General features: G+C 39.4%; 1 protein-coding gene across 4 annotated transcripts in view; it reads right to left on the reverse strand.

Annotated features, from left to right (window-relative positions):
* Positions 1–25977, reverse strand: part of RICTOR (RPTOR independent companion of MTOR complex 2) — a 62962-nt gene that overhangs the window by 20879 nt on the left and 16106 nt on the right. For 2 of the 4 annotated variants that reach the window (XM_039347942.1, XM_039347941.1), the window contains exons 5-21: positions 24602–24733; positions 22545–22608; positions 20727–20853; positions 17625–17794; positions 16803–16870; positions 16614–16681; positions 14958–15040; positions 7586–7673; positions 7011–7101; positions 6803–6869; positions 6592–6672; positions 5624–5724; positions 3975–4137; positions 3594–3695; positions 3443–3489; positions 1306–1441; positions 475–522 (exon numbers count right to left, since the gene is read on the reverse strand). In XM_039347942.1, coding sequence (XP_039203876.1) covers positions 475–522; positions 1306–1441; positions 3443–3489; positions 3594–3695; positions 3975–4137; positions 5624–5724; positions 6592–6672; positions 6803–6869; positions 7011–7101; positions 7586–7673; positions 14958–15040; positions 16614–16681; positions 16803–16870; positions 17625–17794; positions 20727–20853; positions 22545–22608; positions 24602–24733 — 1636 coding nt within the window. The remainder of the gene's footprint in view (positions 1–474; positions 523–1305; positions 1442–3442; positions 3490–3593; positions 3696–3974; positions 4138–5623; positions 5725–6591; positions 6673–6802; positions 6870–7010; positions 7102–7585; positions 7674–14957; positions 15041–16613; positions 16682–16802; positions 16871–17624; positions 17795–20726; positions 20854–22544; positions 22609–24601; positions 24734–25977) is intronic. The other 2 variants (XM_039347944.1, XM_039347943.1) reach the window with 1 other exon arrangement.

Raw genomic sequence — 25977 nt, forward strand, 5'->3', positions numbered from 1 at the left:
ATGATATTTTAAAATCTGTGCTTAAATCAAAGGATACATAATACAGAAAAAATACAAAAATGTATGTGACAATGCTAGGAAGTTGTTTTTAAGAAATTTAGACTACATGTGAAATGTGGAGACAGTCAGTCTTGATAATGCCTCAAATGATTTTGACATAAATTGAAAGTTATTCCTATGGGGATTATGGCAGTAATAAATATAAACAATCCACAGGCAATCCACATTTTTTCCAAAGCTAACAATGAAAATAGAAAAGTGCCAAGTCAAGACTAGGTTTTTTGCAAAGTGAACTTAATTTTCTGTTGTTTTCCTTCTACATATTAATAAGTTTTGTAAAGAAAATCAAGCAAAAAAAAAAAAAAAAAAGAACTGGAACAAACAATTCTGGTTACCTTTTGCACATCACAGAAAGTTAGGAACGCAAAAGGTGAACATGTAGAAACTGTAGATAATTGTTAAGTCTGTATCTACCTTTTGTTGCACCTGCCTTCCTTCCTTCTTTCCTTCCTGTCTTCCTTCCTGAGGGGCAAAATGGTATGTTGATTGATCTATGTATCACTTCCACTCAATGTTCTGAAGCAGATTAGGCCAGTGCATCAAAAACCATGGCACCTTTTAAGTTTTAATTTCTAAATACATAATTATTTCTTAAAATGCATCTTCTGAAGTATGAAAGACGTAAGTTTCTTGGCTAATGTACCAACTAAGGAAAGACTTAGGAGATATAACTAGCATTTTCTTTGTTTCTGAACTGATTGCATTTTCTTTTTTATGTGTTTTGATTAATAAACTTTGAAATTGATTGGTCTGCATTAATTAGTTATTTTTTAAAATTAAACTAATGTGGTTGTTCCAAAATATTGTGTTGCCTCCGTATTTAAACAGAAGGTGTGACATTTCTACTTAACAAGCAGTCAGACTGAGTGGCACCATTTAATTACATTTATTTTATATTCCCCTGTGGTGCAAAGTTAAGAAGAGGAATAATAATTTCACCAAAGGGTTTTAGGCATGTCATATTCTTTTAATTTTAAATTTATTTACTGAAGCAAAACATTACCAATATCTTTTATATTACATTTTCTTCTATGACCCAGAATAAGCAATGTATTTTATGAATTCTATTTTTGCCCCAAATTAAGCTGCATTTCCTACTTAATTGTAAAGATTCAGAATTAAATTCTTCCACTGAAGTATTTCCAGTTTTGTTAACCTGGTAAAAATTGTATGATTTTGCATTTAGAATACATCAAACAGGAATCTGCCAGTCTTTAATATGGCTAAAAAGTAAATAAATTTTACCTCTTCAGATTCAAGGAGAAATTCAGTAAATTGACAACCAACAACTGTGAGCTGTTTTGACTTTGCATAATCGAGATCTAGATTGGCATACAATTTACTGCTAGGTTTGTAAAAATACATCAGCCGTCGTACAAATCTAACATCAAACAAAAGAATGAGGCAATTAAAAACATAATTAAAAGCTTTTGACAACGTATGCTTATATTTATACTTATTTATGTTACAAGATAATAGTTTCATCAATCTGAGAATCAAAAGGAATTTTTTTACAAAATCAGTGACATTAATTCTAACTTGTCCCTGAGGGCTACTGTCAAAACTATACTCAATAGGCCTCTGAGAAATGATAGAAAACTTTCTGTAGCTGTTTCTGTTTTATCATTTACTTCAACAAATGATTAATATGACTTCTGTCACTGGTTCTCCCTATTTAACAAATCTTCTTTCTTCATTCCAACAGGCATTTTTTTTTTAGACTGAAGATTTTTGTGCAGTAATCCTTTATTTTAGTTCTTCATACCTGCAATCTACTGTTGATCTCAGTTACAAACACATTAGATATATTAAATATGTATCTTAATAAATAATTAAAAATGAATCTTTCTGCCATCCCCAAGAAGAGCATGTATGTTAGTGAATTTCCTTTTCAAGCAATACTTCTGAACCCATCCAAGTAGACAAAGATCATATTTTACATTACAGAAACGATATCAGCAACTTATTATAAAATCTGATGCACTTTATTTCTCTAACAATGTATAAGCTAAAGAAGACTGCACATATGCGTTTTCAACTCTGAATCTGTTAATGTTTAAACCCAACAAATCTTTCTCCTTTATGTTGCTTATCCACAAATGTGAACCAAATAACTTTTCAAATCCCTCTGCTTACTTCAAATTTGTAGAATCTTTTTCCTGAATACAGAATTTAATATGGAATTTTGAGAGGAATATATTATTTAAAAGTAGCTAGTTAGGTTAACAAATTTTTTTAATTAGTGGAGGAAAAAGGAAAAAGAAATTCTTTGTGTGCCATCTTGCACTTACAGAATCTGATTTTTAATTAAATGAAATATGTGAGAAATATAATGTAACAAATAAGATAATATAAGAAAAATGCATTATATGGGAATTAGGCATTATTTGAAAGAGATATTTTTTAATAGAATGCCACAAATTGATGGAACAAAAATAGTTACACATATCCCAAAAATACATTTTGAATGTTGCCTGCATGTCAAAGGATATATTGTCACCTGTATTGCTGCTATTCTTGGATTGTTAACACTGTGTATGTTATTATATATAGTATTATATATTTGTGTGAAAGCATGAATAGATATATAAGAAAAATGGAGTCCATTAAACCAGAGCAGTGCATAAAGGAAGAAAAATTGTTCTAATAGAAATCAGTTGTTGCAGCAAGTAGAAAAATAGTACAATGAATATTTCTCTGAAGATACAAAAAATGCTAAGTGATTCTAAAAACAAGAGACAGTTCTTATTGAAAGTTATAAAAGTAGATGGATACTGTAATATTTCAGAGCCATCATATGATATGAGGTATCAAGAGTGGTGGGCATCCCATTCAAGTTTTTTGCAACTCAAACCTTGCCTAGCTAGCTAGATTTTAAACCACGTAGGTGTATATCACTATGCTTATGTATGAAATTTTAGATCAGAAAATGGCCAACAGAATACTCATATAACTGGAAACATAATAAAGATCCTTTTTTATGACCTACTCTGTGACAGAATCTCACAAACTCAGTGGCTAAGACAATAGTACAACTGTTATTTTACTTTTAAAACCTATCCATTTGTTTAATACCTTTAAGAATAACCTCTTGTGTTTTGTACAGAGAGCTGTTAGTTCAGCATCTGACAATAATTGTTTACACCTGTTTCCTTCTTATGTGGATGCCACACTAGATTTATTTTTATTTCTGGATCTAAAATAGTTTAAAATAGTTTCATTTACAAGAAACTAAATTCAAAATTATTGGAGAAAAGACAACCTGATTTCTTTTTATCTAAACTGCTAGCCAATATATTACAATGACAACAACAACAAAAGCCCAAGACAAAATGAAATATTTTTGTAATTATTTTTCTCAATACAGTAGATAGTTTCATACCTGTGTAACTGTTCATCCTTGTTAGTCTTTAAGTTAATATTTGGCCACTAAAAACAGCAAATACAAAGCATAGTAAGAATTATTTCAATTAATTTCTTATTATTTCAATTCTTAAATGCTATTTAGGATATCATTGTACTGTACATCTTACCTTAAGTATGGTCCCTATCAGATTCCAATTCCATTCCAGATTTTCTTTGTGATGAAGAACTTGGCTATCTCTCAGATTCATTAATAGTGCTTCTTCAGTATCCTTCAGCAGAGAAGGGGAAAGAAAAATAAGTCAATCCCACTATAAAGTTGCCTCTGCGTTACTAAACACATTCCAAATTAACCATACCAAAATTTATATGTTTTTAAGAAAATAAAACCCAAACCCCAGAGTTGAATTAGTATCTAGTAAGACAGGTTCCCATACAAATGAAAAAAAAAGTTAGCTTCGAATTACTACTCATTATAAAAGGAAGGTTTAGGTTAAAAAATATGTAAGTTCTATGTTCTTTTGAGGACAAAAAAACATAGATAACTCTACCTTAAGAATAAAGATATCTTTCTGCACGCGATACTGATCTCTTCGCTGATGGGTTGACATAGCTTTCTGAACAATGTGATCTAGATGAAGACTGTAAGGTTTAGGTCCTCTTTTCTTCATTTCATGAAAGCGTTTCAAGCAGTTCAGTGCAGCACTGGCTCGTCTACCAGAAGAACATGAAAATTAGTTATTGGTATATTCTGTACATCTCAGGGATTTTTATGCCTAAATGGCTTTAAAGCTTATTGATTTGAATCCAATACAAACCAAGTCCCATTTCAGGAGTCTAAATAAAATAGCAATTATATTGCTCTGATATTTATGCAGGTTTTGGATCTTTTCATTTATTTCATTAACAAGTAATTATCAGATACAGATAAGTCCCAAACTTATGGCCACAATTGAGCCCAAAATGTCTGTTGTTAAGTGATAGCTAAGTGAATTTTGCACCATTTTACAACCTTTCTTGCCACAGTTGTTAAGTGAATCACTTCAGTTGTTAAGTTAGTAACATGGTTGTTAATTGAATCTGGCTTCTCCATTGACTTGGGTTGTCAGACTGTCACATAACACGATAACATGATCCTGCCATAAATATGAGTTGCCAAGCATCTGAATTTTGATCACATGACCAAGGGGATGCTGCAACAGTTGTGTGAAAAATGGTCGAATCACTTTTTTCAGTGCTTTTGTAACTTTGAATGGTCACTAAATGAACTGCTGTAATTTGAAAACTAGCTATATAAACAAAATTATTTGAATATAATTTACATGTAGTTCTATAATAATTGATTTTGCAAATTTTTGGTTCTTACACCAAGATTTAAAACTACTGTCTTTAGAATAATTATGCAGGAATATCATTGCCAATAGGATTTGCTGCAGTGGAAAGGAAATTGTTTGAAAATGAAAATACTATTTAAGGATACAACATTCAAGTTATGTAATTCTAATACATGGTTCTAAGTTTAAGTCATAGAGAAATAGCTTCTGAAAATGTTAACTAATATAATTAAAAATGACAAAAACAAAATGCAATCTTGTAAAAATTAGCTACCATTAGTCCTCTCTGGCCATAAACAAAAAGAAAAGGAAAGCAATGACCTTTGAATAAGAGTTGCTTGTGTAGAAATATGCCAAATAAACTTAATGAAAGATGTGCTATTTAGACAAATACTGAATATATTGTTTGCTTCACAGAATATATATTATAAAGTGTTATGAATCGTTGCAAACTTGCATCTAAGAGTCTAACTGAAATATAACATGGAAGGAAAACAACTGGCAATTTCAAAACAAGAAAACAAGTAGATTATACTTGCTTTCTTTTGAAAATAAACCCAATCTGTCTTAATCACTATTTTGGCAAGGGAGATTTTCAGATGAAAATAATACAGGGAGCAAAATCTGTTCAGCAGTGTTATTTATGCAACTGGTGCTAATGGAAAGCTCTTTGATAGAGCAGGGTCTACCATCAACAGAAAAAAGGAGGAAACTTTCAGTGAAAAGTAATTCTATCTCTCTTTCTGACTCATCAGTATTCTATTTTGATAAGTAAAATGTATAAATATGTACTCTGATGTGCATGAAATCTGAACGTATACTTTTATTTTAGTGTATCTAAGCATGTTATTAACATTTATGCTTACAGTCTCTTCTCCTTTACAATGTCAAAAGAAGCTGCCATATTCATTAAAGTTGGTAAGCAGTGTAAATGATGGCTGTGACAATGTGGGAGAATGGTGTTTGCCTGAAAAACAGAAACAGCTTTAGAGGTTTCGAAACAAAGTCCAATGTATTCCACTTACTCGCTCCCACCTTCCTGGGAAACCTGTTTTATTTTAATGATATAAGACTAGAGCTTACTTCAAATAATATAATTAATAAAATAAATTATTTTTTAAAATGGTGGAAAAACTATTGGAAAACACTCTTTCCTAACTGCTTGCTTGCTTGCTTGCAGCAAAGGAAATAGTCTAGTAGATCTCATGGTAAAGCCATTCACAAAATATTACCAATTAATTAAAGCAGGCAACAAGCAATTGATCGCACCTAATCTAAAAAGGACAACTTGCTGAAATGATAAGAGAGTAAAGCAAAGGTGTCAAACTCGCAACATCACGTGACGTGTCGTGACGTATCACAACTTTTTTTTCATTGCCGGCAATGGGGTAAATGTGGTTTCGGAATGACGCATCATGCCCACGGGCCGGCAGTTTGACACCCCTGGAGTAGAGGGAGATCTCAAGTTAATAAAAGAAATTTAATTGTGTTGTCTTAAACCAAGAAAAAAGAAAAATTACAGGCTCACCAGCAACAAATTAAAAACAAGCAAGGATTTTGCAGTAAACTGCCCACATTTTACAGATGAGGCAACTTTGATTTGTATACTAAACCTAGAGAAGCCTTAGATTTTAAGAGGGAAGGGAAAGTTACTTCTGTTACTATCTATCTTTTTTGCTAATGTAAGACAGCAACCTGAATATGTCTTGGCATCATTTTTTAAGTTTTGAATATTATATCCTTGTCCTTTACCACTGGAAATGAAATCCAACCCTTAGTGCCTATTTCAAAGTGAAGAGCAGCTAACCAGCAAATGAAGATAAGTCTCTCTTACCATATGCAAAAGTTCCCCCAGTAAGATAGTTGCTCTGACAGATATATGATCATTGCTGCTTGTGATTACTTCAACTAGACCCTGGAATAATTAAGAAGTAAAATTCTAGATATGTGGTGCACATATGACATCCACGTTGCTTTATACTGAACATACTGTACTAAAGAACAGAATTATTATTATTATTATTTGCAATTTAATTTGAACTTACTTCTAAGAGTCCATTTCTAATGAAAGCAGAGAGAACCAGGGCCAAGTAATTGTCCATGAGGTCAGGCCTAGGTAAAATGAAAAATAAATAAATTAAAAAATGACAATCCTTCATACTGAAATTTTTTTTAGAAAAATCTATTTCAAATCTATTTCTTTATCAAAGTGAGGCAAAGCATGTGTATTCTGCTTGGGTAATAGTTAAGTACCTGGATCTGGCTCGGTGAGGTAATATAACTTTAGCTTCTGCAGCTACAAAGCCATCAGAAAGTCTCCAGCTGTCCTGAAAATGGCTTGGATCTACACAAATACAAATGTGGAAAAAATGCTAAGTTTAAAGGTGGACAGCTGAAAACCCTGTAAAATTATTGCATGGCCTTTCTCATGTGGTTTGGCATTATTATTTCTCACTGTTTCCTTAGCAGTTTTTCCTCCTATACTGCAGTGCTGGGACAGAGTTCATGCTTGTCTTGCCCACATCATTAAAAATGTTAAGTTTAAAATATTTCATGCGTGATAGTGATGATTCAAATATAAATTATTTTTTAAAAGCATTTCATATATTAGCAATTTAGACAACAAATGATTTCCCTCAGAGGGGCCTTTTATAATAAATAAAATGCTTAGAGGTATATGCCACGATTCAAGTTTATCAAAGAAAGATTACTGCATAATTATTGCAATTCAGCTACGGTTAAAGTCCCCAGGACAGTACCGCATAAAGGAATGCTCTTCCATCTTCCAAGCAAATACCATGGAGCATTTCCCTGGTTCCAATACTAACCTACACTGAGAAGTGCTTCTACAAATTCTTCTGTCACAACAGGAAGAGGAAGGCGAAATATATCATATAGAACTTCAAGCAAGCCTCGCTGTAACATAAACAGGAATAGGATTACAAAGATGAGTAGAAATATATTTATATGAAGCTAATATAAAAAAAAATACAACTCAGTTATTAAAAAATATGGACCATCTTCTTCAGGGTAGTTAATGTCCTATTATAATTGCCAAAAGTTAACTGTTTATTAAACATTTACAGCAGGAAACTAGTTTTTAAACAGTGGGCACATTATGAATGTTGAGAACATGTGATGGATGTATTGACACTCTGTCAGGGAATGGGGTTGCCCAATCACAAAATGGCTATCTTGGTGGGACATCTAAAGCAACAACTATTACAAGAATGTGATTTGGCAAATGTGGCTCCTTCTCCCAGGATACTTTGTACCAAATTGATTTTTTTTTTTCTGAAGAGAGGGGAACAGATAGGCATTCTGCAAAATAAAACATTAGATTGCATATGACGTACATGTTTTAGGAGCCTTTTCTTTTTTTAAAAAAGCCATCTTTTTATAATGGTCTTTCCTAGCCATTAAACCCACACTATCTCTAGATTTAATCAACTGCTTTTATTCTGATTTACTCTGATTTTTTTTTATGATTATAATAAATTGCTTTGGAATGCTTTGTAACAGAAGTTCTAGAAAAACATAAATAAAAAATAAACAATCTGCATTGGACTAAATAATGTATGGCAGTTAATGTACAGTATGCCAAAATGAGTAGATTAAGTTTACTGAATATGACGGCAATTCTCATGTTTCCATTAAGTTTTTAAATTCTACTGAACTTTAAACCAAATTGTGATTTATAACCACTTAAAACAAAACTTAATGTAAGCAATCTCTACAAATACTGATGGCAATGTCTGGCAGTGCCTTTGACATGTCCTCACAAAGAATATAGATGCCTAAGAAAATGGATGTTATAGATGGGGCGTTGTCTTACCTGAACGCCTTTTCTCAGTACAGAGATGGAGAATCCACCAATGGGTTTTCACAGTCTGCCTGCTCTTGAGACCAAGTAGCCAAACTTGCCACGACCCCTCTTGCTAGGAGATCCAGTCTTAACGAGGGCAAAGTGACTGAAGGTGGACAATGTGTTGGCTCTCAAACCCTTGAATTTGGCCTAACTGACCTAAGGGTGGGTGTGCATTCTCCATCTCCATACTGAGAAAAGGCGTTCAGGTAAGACAATGCCTCTTCTCCAGTACAGGAGATGGAGATTCCATCAATGGGACATACCAAAGCCTCACTGTCCTGATGGGTGGGGAACAGAAAAGGCCGGATTAGAGTCTCCAGAGACCACTTGCTGGAGGACCCTCCGACCAAAGGAGGCATCTGCAGAAGCAAAGTGGTCGATTCTGTAATGACGCACAAACGGGGAAGGTGAGGACCATGTTGCCGCCCTGCAAATCTCTTCGATGGACGCCTGGGTGGACCATGCTGCAGAGGTAGCAGCGCTGCAAGTAGAATGAGCAGTGAGATGACTTGGAGCCGGCAGGGAAGAAGACTGGTACGCCTCCGCTATACAATTTCTTATCCACCTGCCAATGGTGCTAGCGGAAACTTTCTGTCCCAGGGAGGCCGGACGAAAGGATACAAATAGGGCTTCAGACCGACGAAATGGTTCCGTGCACTTGATATAATGGCGCAATGCCCTGTGGATGTCCAGCATATGCCACTGCCATTCCAAATCATGAGAAGGGGTCGGACAAAAATTTGGTAGGATGACTTCCTGTGCCCTGTGGAACAGTGAGTTTACCTTCAGAATAAAGGAGGGATCCAGACGTGGGACCACTCTGTCATTGTGGAAGATGCACAGGTCGTTCCTGACCGAAAGGGCGGCTAGCTCAGAGATGCGTCTGGCCGAGGTGATGGCGATTAGGAACGCCACCTTGAGAGACAGATTCCTCAACGGGATGATTACTAAGGGTTCAAAGGGTGTTTTTTTAGAGCACGAAGGATGCGCGGTAATTCCCAAGACGGGAACCTGTGAACCACGGGAGGCCTGGTATTACATGCTCCTTTGATAAAGGCGCGAATCCTGGAATGGTGAGCTAAGGGAACAGAATCCACACAAGTGAGTAGCGTGGACAGGGCCGCCACTTGTCTGCGAATAGTCACAGGGGCGAGGCCTCGGTCCAGTCCATCCAGAAGATAATCCACTATCTGAGGAATGGTCAATTTGGAAATATCAAACTGTCGTCTTCGACACCAATGGCAAAAATTCTTCCAAGTAGAATCATGGATGCGATTGGTCACCGGGCGGCGAGCAGCCTGGATCATGGTAATGGCACGCGGGGAAAATAATTCCTGTGCCATTATGCTGCGCTCAAGTGCCAGACGGTCAGTTGCAACCACTGACGATCTGGATGACGGAGGGTGCCCTGATGCAGTGACACACGATGAGGGGGAATTTTCCACGGGGGAGACTGGGACAGGTTCATCAGATCGGCGAACCATGGCCTCTGTGGCCAGTATGGGGCCATGAATATCACTTCCGCCCTCTCGAGGAGCTTGCGGATGGTTGCCGGAATGAGCAGTAAGGGAGGGAAGGCATAAAGGAGACCCCGTGGCCACTGAATCCGTAAGGCGTCCGTCCCCTCCGCCGCTGGAAGGAAATAGCGGGAGTAGAACCTGGGGAGTTGGGCATTGTCCAACGAGGCGAACAGGTCTAGGATCGGGTGACCGAACCTGCGGGATATTTCGGAGAACAGGTCCGGGTGTAACCCCCACTCCAAGGGATCCACCGTGGAGCGACTGAAGAAGTCCGCTTGCTGGTTGTTGACCCGAGATGTGTTCCGCCTTGAGCAAGCCCAGGCTGTACTCTACCCAGGTGAACAGGATCCGTGCCTCGGTCATGAGTGATCTGGATCTGGTGCCCCCGACGGTTGATGTGCGCCTTGGCCACCATGTTGTCCGTAAGAACTAAAACATGCCGGCCTTTGATTCTGTGTCTGAAGTGGCGAAGAGCTAGGTGGATGGCCCGTAGCTCCAGCCAGTTGATGTTGTTTCTCAAATCCGTGCTGGACCAGCGTCCCTGCGCGAATTGAGATTGCAGATAGGCTCCCCAACTGTACAGACTGGCATCTGTCATGATGGTGATGCGGTCCGGTTCCTTGAAAGGTGACCCTTTGGTCACTGCCTGAGAGAACCACCAGCGAATCGCCCTGCAAATGTGGACGGGAATCCTGATGCATTGGTTGGATGCGCTGGCTTTCTTGTGTTGGAAGGGAAGGAGGAACCATTGGAGGTCCTGTAGGTGAAACCTGACCCAGGGTACTATGGCTATGCAGGAGACCATCTTGCATAGTAACTGAGAAAATAAGACCAGTGGAACTGTGTGTTCCCTGTATATCTGGCGAGCCAGTTCCCTGATGCTGACTATCCGTTCCTGGGAGAAGTACACCATGCAGTTGGAGGTGTCTATGATGGCTCCCAGGTGCAACAGCTTGGACGAAGGAACTGTCTGGCTTTTTTTGAAGTTGACTGAGAAACCGTGTTGTTGAAGGACGCAAATGGTGACTTTCATGTCCTCCTCAGCTGCCTGAAATGATGACGCTTGAATTAGAATGTCTTCCAGGTAGCACTGGACTCGTATTGGAATTTGCCTGTTTGGCAGCTATTACGGCTAGGATTTTTGTGAACACCCTGGGTGCTGAGGAAAGCCCGAAAGGAACTGCCCTGTACTGGAAGTGCCTGCCTTTGTGACAGAAGTGTAGAAAATGACGGTGAGCCGGATGAATGGGAATGTGGAGGTATGCTTCCGTGAGGTCTATTGACGCCAGGAAGTCTCCTTGTCTGATGCCTCCCAAGATGGACTGGAGGGAGTGTATCTTGAACTTTTTGTATATTATGTAACGGTTGAGATGTTTGAGGTCTAGGATAGCTCTCCATCCTCCAGAGGCCTTGGGGACCATGAAGAGGATGGAGTAGAACCCCCAGCCCTTGTAATCCGCCGGAACCGATTCTATGGCCTGAATGTCTAATAGATGTTGGATGGCCTCCTGCATGAGCCTGTGTTTGAGGGGATCCCTGGAGACTGAGCAGACGGTGAATCGGTCTGGAGTGTGGTCAGAAACTCCAGGGACAGACCGGACTGGATGGTCTGTAGTACCCAGTTGTCCGTGGAGGTTAGCTCCCACTGGTGGAAAAAGTGGGACAGCCTTCCTCCGATGAGAAGATTGGAATGGGAGTCACTTGGACTTCCGGTAGGCGCGGCCCGCTCCATGAAAGGGCCGTTTAGACTGGCTCTGTTGTCTGGATCTAAACCCTGGTCTGTCATAGGGACGGTCGTAAAGTCTATCCTGTCTGGGAGTGTATGACCTGGAGGGCTGGTTGGAGGTCGTGGGCGCTGTCTGATGAAATGGCTGCCTCCAAAAGTAAGGTGTGGTCCGTTTGTCAGATTTCTTAATTATGTGGGCCATGACCTTGCATTTGTCCTTATTCTCAATGAGATAAGGAACCAGGGCCTCCCCAAACAAATTGGTACCCAGATAAGGTGCTGTCGCTAGACGCCATTTGAGTTTGTTGTCGGCCTGTCAGTGTTTCAACCATAGTATCCTTCTAGCAATGATATTGGACACTATGGACCTAGATGAAAAGATGGCTGATTGGAGCGTTGCGTCCGCGGCATACTCAGTGGCCGCGACCATCTTGGCAAGATTCTAGTGGGTCTGGATATCCTCGGCCGGGACCCTGGCCTATAGTTGTTGTAGCCATAATAGGGTGGTTCTAACGAAAAAGGAAGCACATGTGGCCGTTTTGATGCCCCATGCCGCTGCCTGATGTGTTTTACGGAACGTTTCTTCCCACCTTTTGTCGTCGGCTTTAAGCGCCTCCGACAAAGCCCCAGCGATGGCTGTCTGGGATACCAGGGGTGTCCAGGCTTCATCCACCTTGGGTACCTCCAGTGTCTCAGTGAAATCTGTGGAGGTGCTAAAGAGCCTTTTGTCCGTTCCACTTATCGAAGGAAATGAAGAGGAAGAGGCCCATGGCTTCTTGATTCCCTTTAGAAAGATGGAAGGACATGGAACGTGGTGTTCGGTTGCTACCTTCTCAAAAAATATTGGTCTGGGACTGTTGTCCGTCATTGTCTGCGGTTGGGGAAATTGATCTGATCCTATATTGGCTGTGGAGGTGGCCTTGCGTAGGATGGTCAGGAAGAGATTGGAGTTAAACAGCACCCCCAATGGAGTGGATTCAGGGGGGGCTCATCCTCTGACAAATTAAATCCCAGTTGTTCCTCACCTGGAGGGGAAGAGTAACCGCTCATGGAGGATTGTGCTGGAGAAGTAGGCTCCTGGAGTATGGGAAACTCCATAGGCGGCTCATAGGGCGGCATAGCCGATGTGGAAGCCTCCTGATCGGTATGGAATGAACGCTGTGCTAGCGCCCGGTCCACGACCTTGGCTAGTAGTGCCTCGAGGCGGCCGTCGGAGAAGATATCTCCGATGTCTGGTCCCGTGACTCCAGCGGCTGCAGGGGCCAGTGTAGACTCCGGCCCCGAACCCGGTAGTGTTGTTGTCTGTTGGGCTGATGTGGAAGGCGAGCCCAGTGCTGCCGGAGTTCCTGGGATTGACCATACTCCCTGAGTGGATGAGGATGGATCCAGGGAAAGTTCCACCTCGGTGGCCGCCAATTGATCCATGTCCAAGTGGGCCTGCCTCTGTGCTCTGGAGAACTCCTTCTCCAGACCCTGGTGCCTTCGGCTGGCTTGCTTCTCTGCCAACTTGGAGGGCTTCTTGAACGTATGCTTAGTCTTGGCTTTACACTTGCCTGCCGCCTTCTGTCCAGAAGAATTAGTGCAGCCGTAATTGGGGGATGGAGAGGGTGTGCCCATGACCTGAGGCAACGGTGATCCCTCCATCCCACTTGAGCAATCCCAGAAAAAAGACTGGGAAGACGCTCTGGCAGACAAGTAGTTGGCGGGAGCGAGATTGGAACAAGTACCAAGACTGTTCCCCTGACCACCCGACCAATCAAAAGTTCTCTCTGGGCCACTGGTCACGGTTGGTGAGGCAGAAGACCAAAGGCACGTTTGGAACCACTCTCTGGGCTCCGCCCGGAGGCCTTAGGTGGCCAGGCAGTGTGTACCAGCAAAATAAAACAGTCCAACAATCCCCCCAAGGGGTCTATAGACCTTAAAAGATCAGTTTCAAATGGCAGCTATCCGAGTGAACAGGGGTTGTGTGAGGATCCCCTCCCCATCCTGGGCGGCCTGTGTGCTTTTGAGTTGTAAATCAGCCTAATGCTGTCAAGTGAGGCTGCTCGTGGTATTCAAAATGGCCGCTCCTGCCATCAATAGGCCTGATTGGGCCCAGAGAATACACGAGGTTCAAAAATGGCCGCTAAACCTGAGTGGGCCTGGATGACCCTAGGGCCCACGTTGAGGATGGCCGTGGAGTGAAATAAGCACCCCGTGAGATTCTGAGGGGTTGCTTAGCTCCACTGAATCTGATGAACTTCCGGAGGAGACATTTAAGGATTCTCCGGGAGGTTCAGTGGCTTCAAAATGGCAGCCGCTGCTGTCCTCCGAGGAGCAGCCTCCGCGGCCCTGTAATCTATTTTCACGACCCTGTGGGTCGTGGGTGCGGCGCTAGCTTCCGCGCCAAAATCGCATGCTGTATGCCTGCCTTGGCCGGTCAGGCAGCACAGATAAGGCTCAGCTGTTTATTGGGTGAAACAGCAGCCAAAATGGCGGCCGCGAGTGCCCTGGTTGCTCTCGGAGGCTCCGACGATCCGGATTCGAGGTTTGAATCCAAATGCTGGAGTCTGCCGGTCACCTCGAAAAATGGGGTGCAAGGCAAGGGAGGATGGGGAGAAATCACAGCAAGCAGTCTCTGCCGAGGACTTCTTTCCCCCCCCCACCATCCGGGGCCCTGGGAAGGGAACGTGGAGCTGTTAATTCCACCCCCCCCACACCCACACCTCTTGTGTAAGGATAGAGATCCGTACTGATCCCAATACTGTGGGGAATTTTAAAGGAGAATTAATTTATATTATGTCAATTGAAAGGAAAGGGAGAATTCACCAAAGGATTTCTTGTCTAACCTGCTATCTGCTGAGAGCCAAACCAACACACGACTTTCAAGAGCTGAGACCAAGTTAAGACTGGATCTCCTAGCAAGAGGGGGGCGTGTCAAGTTTGGCTACTTGGTCTCAAAAGCAGGCAGACTGTGAAAACCCATTGGTGGATTCTCCATCTCCTGTACTGGAGAATTCCTAGATTAACAGTATTTTGAGAACTAAGTGTGGACTGTGAAGAACATTCAAATCTCATAATTCTAACTGCAGAAGTTGAAAACATACCCGCACTTCCATGTTAGGTATACATAAAACTCCAATAAGAGATTGGATCCCAGAATTTCCAGGCTTACATAAACTAATTATACCTGAGAACAAAATGAAAGGCATAATTATATAATGGTAGAGTAGTATTCTGGGTTATGTTTTTACATCTGAACACATAAGCAGACACTTTTGTTACAGTTTCAGAGTCTGTTAAAGCCCAGAGTCCACTGGAGTTAGGCAGCCAATAAAACCATGCAGGTAATCCTCAATTTACAATCAGTTGCCTAGTTCAAAGTAATGATGCAGCTCCCTGGTATACTTTCAACCCAGTTTCAAAGTTATGATGACCACTCCTCTCCAATCACACGGCCACACTTTGGGCACTTGGCAATGGGCCTGCACTGTAGAAATTTGCAACATCCCACACTCATAACTATCTTTTACAATGTTTTTGCCCAAAAGTCAGCATTTACTTCTGGTTTTGCAAAACTGGCCATAGTAAACAATTAGTTTGCTTAACAACCATGGCATGACCACTGCAAAAACAGATCGTAAAATCAGGTCAGTATTATGGGTGTTTTTATGACTGTTTTTATGACAGACATTTTATGACTGTCGCGATTTATGACCATAATGGGCAGGCTTCATTACAATTTTAAGTTGAAGATTACCTGTAAAGAAATAATAAAGTAAAAAAAAAAATCAGAAAAAATAGGTGCCATCAATACATTTAAACCATCTATTTGTCTAGTGCATGTTATTGTTTTTTCTGCACTGAAAGCCAAGCACTTAATTCATCCTTTCTTACCTAAAGAAATTTCCTATCTACAGTTTGTCCACAGTAGGAAAGTTTTATTTCCAGGAAATTCTACTTACATCTATAAAGCATCTATATCAGTGATGGGGAACCTTTTAGAGACTAAGTGCCCAAAAATCACCCCCATTGCCCCCCGCCCCCACGGCCCGCCGATCGCCCAGGCATCTCAGCCATGCCATGGCGGCCACGCCCTCCACCCATGCCCCGCAGCATTGTCTGCACACAACGGGACACGAGAGCAGAGTTTTGTCCCTCCTACCCGGCTGCCATGTCCTTGGCTGCTCTGCTCCACGCGGGCCACGCCTGGGGGCGAGTCGTCTACCGGGGGAGGGCTGCTGGTGAGGAGGGGACCATGGGGGAGGCGGGGCTGGGGCAATGACAAGCGTGCCCACAGAGAGGGCTCTGAGTGTCCCTTCTGCCGTAGGTTCACCACCACTGATCTATATATTAAAACTCTGCTTCATGTAACCTTTAACTGGGGGAACCATGGCACTGCAAATGGGTTAATTTATAGAAAGCATTCTAAATCTGAGATCCATGACTCCCATGGAACTGAAATTTGGTAAATTTTATAAAACATTTTATGACATAAATATTATCATAAAGCAGTTTATGATATAATACAAAATGTCATAAAATGTTTTCTGTGCTTATGTTTGTGCTATACAATTCACCATGAGCTAAACAGTTTATGACATAATATGGAATGCCATAAAACCTATGCTGATGTTTGACTATGCTAAACAGTTCAACATGGGCTATTTTCAAAGCAGAGAGGACACAGGTATATGTGGGTATGTATGTGTGTCTATTATTCTACTTACTATATTCAGTTAACATGAGAACAAATAACCTACCTGCCCATGATCGAAATGCTGCCACAATTCCCATTTTACTAGCAGAAAGCCGTGCTTCTCTGTCCTCTCTGTTAAAAAAAATTAATAAGTAAAGACTATTATTTTTATTGTTTTTTAAAATGGTATTACTGTAAATAGCTTATTCCAAATTAGGAATCTGGGAATAGCAGAGGATGATTGTGTACTTACTTGAGCTGTCCTTCTGCAGTGTCTGGATTATGCCTGTAGTGAAAGTCCGTGTATGGAGCTAAAATCCGCTACAATAAAGAAGAGTGGTGTCATTCCTATTACCTTTTTATACTTTACTATCATATTTAAATTTATTTAAATGCTTCTAAAAATAATATCCTCTTTTTCTGTATAATTATCTGTATACTTTGTCAATCAGAAGCTTCTTACTTTTTAATAGAACTGGCAAGATACAGTTGATCTGGGATTTTAACATGAAATATGTATCTTGTCTCTGCATATAAACTCATCTAGTTTCTTATTTTTAAAAGAAATACTGTTAGAAAGAAAAGGCACTGGGAGATGTCTGGTTTATAAATTAGTTTATAAACTAATTTTATAAATATTGATTTTGAAAAAAGAATAATTTACATAAACATATGCAAGTATCAAATTTCAATGTTAATAGATAATATTCTGTTATTAAAAGCCAAAACTTCAAAACTGTAGTTCAAAGTTACAACATTGTTGAAAAAAATAACTTTACGATTAGTCCTCACACTTATGTCACAGCATGATATGGTTATGTGATTGCCTTTTGCGCATTTCAGTTTGCTTCCAACAAACATAGTCAATGGAGAAGCCAGCAGTAAAATCAGACTACATGATATATTCCTTAACAGCTATAGAAGTGAGATAGTAAGTCTATCATGGTCATGTGATGTTTTGCTTAGCGACAAAGTGGCAGCTCCCAATTGTGGTTGCTAAGTGAAAACTACATGCAAATAAGCAATTCAAGGTTAGAAGAAATAAGCACATTAATGCAATTATATTTAAAATTACCTCTAATTCCACATCAGCTCGCACATATTGTCGGGTATTTGGATGATTAAGAAGATGTAGAACAGTCGTTATGAGAGCTTCATTTATACGGCTTAATTGACAATCTATCACATTTTTCAAAATGGTACTTAGACCACCACGGAAAGCAACTATTTCTGGATTTTGAATCGCTGAAAGAGATTATTCCATTTTAAAGAGTATTAAATATTTTAAAATTTTGATAATATTTAATCACATTTCCACAGACAAAAATCTTACATTTAAATGTTAACATTAAATTACTTCTTAAATTTTTTTCAAAATGCTATAGAATAGTTCTAAATGCCTTAAATCCTTCCAAGATTATGCAATTCATCACTAATCCATACTACATTCCTTAAAGAAACTTTTAGAACTCTTATTTAAGACTTATTTCAAATTATTCAAAAACACACATCAGAATAGGTATTAAAGATTTAGCAACAAGTTTAAATTTGTTCAATGTGTCTTTCTCCCTGGTTATGTTGCATATGCCATGTATACTGAAAAAATTATATACCGTATATTCCTGCGTATAAGGCGACCCGGCATATAAGACAACCCCCGTCTTCGGCACTGAGTCGCATGCCTAGAAAGTCGTCTTATATGCTGGAAACTACCGTTATTTCCGGTGTATAAGACGACTTGGCATATAAGACGACCCCCGACTTTGGCACCAATTTTAACGTTTGCAAAAGTCGTCTTATACACCGGAAAGTACGGTACCGTAAAATGCCGGCGTACAAGGCGACCCGGCGTATCAGACGACCCCCATCTTTGTCGCCGAGCCACGTTCCTAGAATGTCATCTTACATGCTGGAAACTACCAGAATTTCCGGCGTATAAGATGACCCCTGTCTTTGGCACCGATTTTAGCGCTTGCGGAAGTCATCTTATACACCGGAAAGTACGATAGCATAAATGCCGACGTACAAGGTGACCCGGCGTATAAGACGACCCCCGTCTTTGGCGCCGATTTTAGCGCTTGTGGAAGTCGTCTTATACGCCAGCATATACGGTGTATATATATATATATTTGTTTTCTGAGGTTTTCACGGGTGTTTGTATGTAGGTCTTTGGTTATTCGGGTTTTTTCCCGCGTAAAATTGGAAGTGTCTTGGCGACGTTTCGACGAAGTCCCATTTGTCATCTTCAGGCTGGTGTTTTCAGCTTCGTGCTTCGAGGAGCAATGTAGGTCTTTGGTTATTCGGGTTTTCTCCCATGTAAAATTGGAAGTGTCTTGGCGACGTTTCGACGAAGTCCCATTCGTTATCTTCAGGCTGGTGTTTTCAGCTTCGTGCTTCGACACACACACACACACACACACACACACAGAGTGGGGCAAAAAAGTATTTAGTCAGCCACCAATTGTGCAAGTTCTCCCACTTAAAAAGATGAGAGAGGCCTGTAATTGTCATCATAGGTAGACCTCAACTATGAGAGACAAAATGAGAAATCATATCCAGACAATCACATTGTCTGATTTGGAAATATTTTTTTTGCAAATTATGGTGGAAAATAAGTATGTGGTCATCTACAAACAAGCAAGATTTCTGGCTCTCACAGATCTATAACTTCTTCTTTAAGAGGTTCCTCTGTCCTCCACTCATTACCTGTATTAATGGCACCTGTTTGAACTTGTTATCAGTATAAAAGACACCTGTCCACAACCTCAAACAGTCACACTCCAAACTCCAGTATGGTGAAGACCAAAGAGCTGTCGAAGGACACCAGAAACAAAATTGTAGACCTGCACCAGGCTGGGAAGACTGAATCTGTAATAGGCAAGCAGCTTGGTGTGAAGAAATCAACTGTGGGAGCAATAATTAGAAAATGGAAAACATACAAGACCACTGATAATCTCCCTCGATCTGGGGCTCACCTCATGGGGTCAACATGATCACAAGAACGGTGAGCAAAAATCCCAGAACCACACGGGGGGACCTAGTGAATGACTTGCAGAGAGCTGGGACCAACATAACAAAGGCAACCATCGGTAACACACTACGTCGCCAGGGACTCAGATCCTGCAGTGCCAGACATGTCCCCCTGCTTAAGCCAGTACATGTCCGGGCGCGTCTGAAGTTTGCTAGAGAGCATTTGGATGATCCAGAAGAGGCTTGGGAGAATGTCATATGGTCAGATGAAACCAAAGTAGAACTGTTTGGTAGAAACACAACTCGTCGTGTTTGGAGGAGAGAGAATGCTGAGTTGCATCCAAAGAACACCATACCTACTGTGAAGCATGGGGGTGGCAACATTATGCTTTGGGGCTGTTTCTCTGCAAAGGGACCAGGACAACTGATCCGTGTACAGGAAAGAATGAATGGGGCCATGTATCGTGAGATTTTGAGTACAAACCTCCTTCCATCAGCAAGGGCATTGAAGATGAAACATGGCTGGGTCTTTCAGCATGACAATGATCCCAAACACACTGCCCGGGGAACAAAGGAGTGGCTTCATAAGAAGCATTTCAAGGTCCTGGAGTGGCCTAGCCAGTCTCCAGATCTCAACCCCATAGAAAACCTTTGGAAGGAGTTGAAAGTCCGTGTTGCCCCGTGACAGCCCCAAAACATCATTGCTCTAGAGGAGATCTGCATGGAGGAATGGGCCAACATACCAGCAACAATGTGTGCCAACCTTGTGAAGACTTACAGAAAACGTTTGACCTCTGTCATTGCCAACAAAGGATATATAACAAAGTATTAAAATGAACTTTTGATATTGACCGCATACATATTTTCCACCATAATTTGCAAATAAATTCTTTCCAAATCAGACAATGTGATTGTCTGGATTTGTTTTCTCATTTTGTGTCTCATAGTTGAGATCTACCTATGATGACAATTACAGGCCTTTCTCATCTTTTTAAGTGGGAGAACTTGCACAATTGGTGGCTGACTAAATACTTTTTTGCCCCACTGTATATATATATATACACACACACATACACATAGGAAGGGGATGCAATCAAAATTACACATATTTGTGATCTACTGTATAGATTGCCCATTCATTCCAAGAGATTGAAAATTCTCGCTACTAAATCTCATATTTAACTGAAATAATTTTTAAAATGTTTACCTAATTCACAGATAATAGCAATACACGCTCGAACCATCCTGTCCCTCTCTTGAAGGCCATCATTTCCAACAGCTATCAAAGAATTGATAACTGAACTGGGAAATAATGAAGCATTGACTGTAATCATCTGCAAAGAAACGTAGAAAGAAGGAAGTATTTGCTGCATAGATGGCTCAATTAAGAAACAATGCAAAATATTCAATTATTCATAAAACAGTATTTCACCTTTTGAACATTTTGTTTTGGTATTCTGTTCTTAATTTGTAACATTTTAATTTTTAATTTTATTTTTCAAAAGATAACTGATGTACTACAGTCATACAAAGAAGCAGCCCTAAGAAGGGAAAAAATTGCTGCTAGAACATCTTCAAGATTTTTTTATTCAATTTACCCACAAAAATATACTCAAAAGCTACTTCACAAGCTGCTGAAATGTACCCCGATAATTTCTCCATCTGAAATGGTCATATAAATAATAATGTCTAGGAAAAGCTAGGAGTATGAGAGTACCATACAGCTCCAAATGTGAACTAAGAAATCCTGTCTGCCCAGTTAAAAATAAATGATTTAGTTAAAGGCCAATTTGATTAATTTTCTTAGATGGAATTTTAAACCATGGACATCAATAAGGTAAGAAATTAGAATGGCATACACACATTTTGAACCAGAGTTTAATTGCAGCTAACCATGTCCCAACTTCCAATAAGCTTTTTCCAATTCTTAAAAGGACTGTAACATTTGGTACACAGCTGATCAATGTCAAGTGGACTCTCAAAAAGTGGGCCTGAATATTACAGAGTCCTTGAATTATTGTATTTATCTACTAGAAGCCCCACATAGCAGAAAATGGACCTAAATAATACTTGATGCTTCTTTTATTTGATATTTCTCCATCCTATCTTAAAGCTTTTCCTGAAAGTCCATTGACTTTGATTGGCTTTGGAAAGTTATGGGGACTACATGGAGTATGCTGGTACAAGGTGCAGTAACACAAGAAGTTTTTTTGGGCCCACAGAATGACAAGTTGCACCATTGCTTCCCGAGCTGCAGTGGCTGCCAGTTTGCTTCCAGATGCAGTTCCAGGTGTTGGTTATGACCTTTAAAGACCTCAATGGCATAGGTTCAGATTATCTGATGAGCCATCTCGTCCCGCTAAGGCAAGCCCACCCTACTTAAACCGGCAGAGGCAGCCTATTGAGGAGCCCATAAGTCACAGAACTCCGACTGATAAGATCAGGAGAATAGCCTTCTCTGCTATACCACCAGCACTCTGGGACATCCCCAGGGGTGAGATTTGTCTCCATCCCCCATCCTTCCGCAAGGGCCTGAAGACCTACCTCTACCAGTTGGCCTGGGGACCAAATGGGAGAATACATCACTGAAGGTGGTTGCTGGACTAACTTGCTGTCCCCACATTCCTCCTCCTATACTACTCATCTTTTAAATCTCATATTATTGTACTTCCACTTTTTATTTCTATTGTTTCATTCATTTACCATTGTTATTTTTACATGTTTATCATTTTTTCCCCATTTTATTGTAAACTGCCCAAAGTAGCCTCATGATGAGATGGGTGGTAATAAATTTAGCAAATAGGTCAGAACTGTGACCATGGATAAGGGACATAACTGAACAGTTATATTTATTTATATATTTGTTTTGTACTTGTAATCTTGTTTATACAATGTTAACTGTATTTCATTACCAGCGCTGTTTTCTACATCAAATAATCAAGCTATTTGCCATATTATTTTATAATCATATAAAACTTAAGATGTATAATTAGTAAATAACAGTATATTGTGAGTCTTCACATACCTTTCTGACTAAACGAAGTGCTTGTGTTCGTTCTACTTCATTACTTTGCTGTATATCTATGCATCTAAAATTAAATACATATATATTTATGTACTTATAACTATCTATAAAACATGGTTTATTTTTTAAATGTTTGATGTATTAGTTCCTTGTATTCAGACATTAAAATTCAATATTATTGGATCCAGAATTTGCCTTTCAATACACAAAGGCTTCCTTCCTTCCCTAAAAGTTGATCTGTAGAATACTTTTGATGGAAAAATAGTACAGGTGACATTTTACTATTCCTCTTGAAAATCTACTTCCAAAAGATTAGCAGGGAGAAGTGGAATCTTCTAGTACATGGATGAGAACTGCTTAGGGGTAGCATAGGGAAGAAAGAATTAGCAAAAACTATGTTTTTCACTTCCTTTCAAAGTAAAAGTAGAGCACTACTAGTGGCTAAAAATGCTCAAATCAACCCAAAATTATTTTACAGATTATGAGATCCAACTTCTCAACATTATGTGGTAAAATAATCCAATAGATAATCTTTGATTTATGATAATTGGGGTTGGAATATCAATTAAGCAAGATACCCATATGACCGCTCCACTCAACAACCTCAATCCTAGCTCTCTCAGTTGTGGACATTAAATGACCATATAGATCATTAAGCAGACAAAACGAAAGAGTTGCCTGCCACAGGCAGGAAAGCAATTCCCTTCCATGTGCAGAAGGGAACTCCTGCAATGGGGCTCAGATCTTTAGCAGTAGCACTTATACACCATTTCATAGAGCTTTACAGCCCTCTCTAAGCAGTTTACAGAGTCAGTATATTGCGCACAACAATTCAAGCTTCATTTTTGCAGCCTATCACAGGAGTTCCCTTCCTCCATGTGGAAGAGAATGCCTGTGATTGGCTGGAGAAAAAAAACTCGGATCTATGGAATGCAAGCTTCATTTCTCTAGTCCCTCTTCCCATTCACAGAAGGAAACTCCTGCAGCAGGTTGCAGAAACAATGATCAGATCTGAAGATCTGAGCTTCATTTCTGCAGCCCAATGGATTTCCATCTTTCCACCCTGCAGTGCGTGGAGAGGAAGAGGAATGCTTAGACAGGTGACAGTAGCTTGCAACCTTTCCTGCTGGCTTTCCTACTGATTTTCTGGGGAGCTCATCAGAGAAAATTTCAAATGGCAATCACACAAGTGTGAACAGGTTACCAAACACCCAGATCACAATCATGTGACCATGGGAAAAGAAGGGCAACATTTTATGATGGCCAGAAGTGCTTTACAGATCATAAAGCACCCTTTCCAAGCTATCTTAACTTCAAACAGTTGTTAAACAACCAATCATAAGTTGAAGATGACCTACATTTGCCTCAAAGCTTCCATCATGAACTGTTCCAGGCCATTTCCTTATAAACAACTGTAGCTTTATTGCTCCAAATCATAGTATCAACAAGATCATATCATCAGAAGAAACAACCCCAAAATTACAAAATATGCAACAGGTTCTGTAGATGCTTTTATTAGACTAATATCTGGCTAGTGTGCCCAAATACTTCTATATTTTTTCTTATGTGACTGAAAGCAGAATTTCTGCATATATGTGAATCCTGTACGAGCACTGAATATGCGTAAAGCAGTGGTTACTAACAATTTTGGCACCAGGAACCGATTTTGTGAAAGACAATTTTCCCATGGATCGTGGGGAGGGGGGGGGGAGAGGCGCACACGACCTATATCCCTTGCATGCACAGTTTACAGTGAAGTGGAACTGAGGTGGTGATACTAGTGCTGGGGAGTAGCTGGAAATACAGATGAAGGTTTGCTTGCTCACCGCTCACCTCCAGCTGTGCAGCCCAGTTCCTAACAGGCCACAGACCAGTACTGGTCCGTGGCCCGGGACCACTGACGTAAAGGATGGGATCATGATTCTTGTTGGAGGAGGCTCCAGTTACAAATTTAATAATACAAATGACACTGTTGATGGGTCATAGAAACAACAGATACTTATGAAAAATCCAAGCAGTTTCAAATCACATTACTGTAATATTATTTTGGCAATTACCTGGCTATTAAGTAATCCACTTTCAGTTTTAATACCTTCTGTAAAATACTGGAGTCTCTGATTAGATATCGAAGAGCTCGGAGTCCTGCTGCTCGCACCTCTTTTGCTTCATTTAATAAAGCTAATCGCAAACTGTGATGATAAATAAGTCATTCAGGCTATAAATGATCAGAGTACATCCATTCTATATTCCCCAACTCCATTTTATGTGATTAACTAGCTGCATCTAACTATTTTTAACACTGTAGTATCCAAAATGTGTTTTTACAACATCTATTCACCAGCTAATAATGTATGATACATTATAATGTATAAAATGTTACTGAAAAACTGTTAAATATATAACATATTATATATTTAATCTAATTAAAAATATGAATCTAGAGAATGACATAAACATAAAACATTTTACATTTTGCTGTACACATTAATTGTTGAAATTAAGTCAGAATTATCATAGAAAATCATCTCTGCAACATTTAAGGAATTACATAATCCCAAATTTGCAAAGTTTTTAACAATTTAACTTACCAATCCCAATTAAATTTTTCTTAAAAAGTTCTTAAAAGAGTTTAAATTCTCCCAAAGTTCATTTCTATAGTACCAAGAATACAAACAAAGGCTAATTATTCACTGCCTTCAATTAAGGAGATACTTCTCCTTGAAACTCATGGCCTAATAGTGATATGTGTTTTTAGATGACCTTGGAAACTACTTTTAAAAAATATTAAGATTTAAATTCTTTGGCTATTCCATTTTATAGCCAGTAAAGATTCCTTAATTTTACACTTAAACAATACTAGTTTCTGTTGTCTGGCTTCATTTGCAGTTTATCAGAATGATCAAAAGTGAAATCATTATGAGGTAAAAAAAATCACCACAAAGCTAAATGTTTTCAATATTACACTGGTATATCTTATTTTTCCCAGAGGTTTTCAGCTTAGCACATTTAAGATTTTGAAAGTCAAAAGAATGGCCAACTGGGTAAAGAAGCACAAGGAATCATGTTTACATCTTCTAAAAAGAACAGTGCTTTTTTCTATGTTTATGATGGCCTTTATAGTGCAGAAAGTTGTTAAGTTTATACTATCAAAGTTCTAGAGGACTTTTCTGGAACCAGATTTAAAATACAGCATTGTTGTGATACTTAAATTAAATCCCCAATAAACACAATAATGTAATTTTAAAATTACAAAGAATAAAGTTAATCTTTAATCAAATATGTCTAATCTTGAGATATAGGTAAGGTCAATCAATAATACCTATTTGACATCTTTAACAGATATTTTTATTAGTATACCAAATAAAATTGGTCTTGTTCAAATTGTTTCTGATTTTAATATTGCACTATACTGTATTCAATTCTGTTAGCAGTA

The sequence above is a fragment of the Crotalus tigris genome, unplaced genomic scaffold (assembly GCF_016545835.1).
Source record: "Crotalus tigris isolate CLP2741 ecotype Arizona unplaced genomic scaffold, ASM1654583v1 scf7180000018103.2265978, whole genome shotgun sequence".
Classification (NCBI taxonomy): Eukaryota; Metazoa; Chordata; class Lepidosauria; order Squamata; family Viperidae; genus Crotalus; species Crotalus tigris.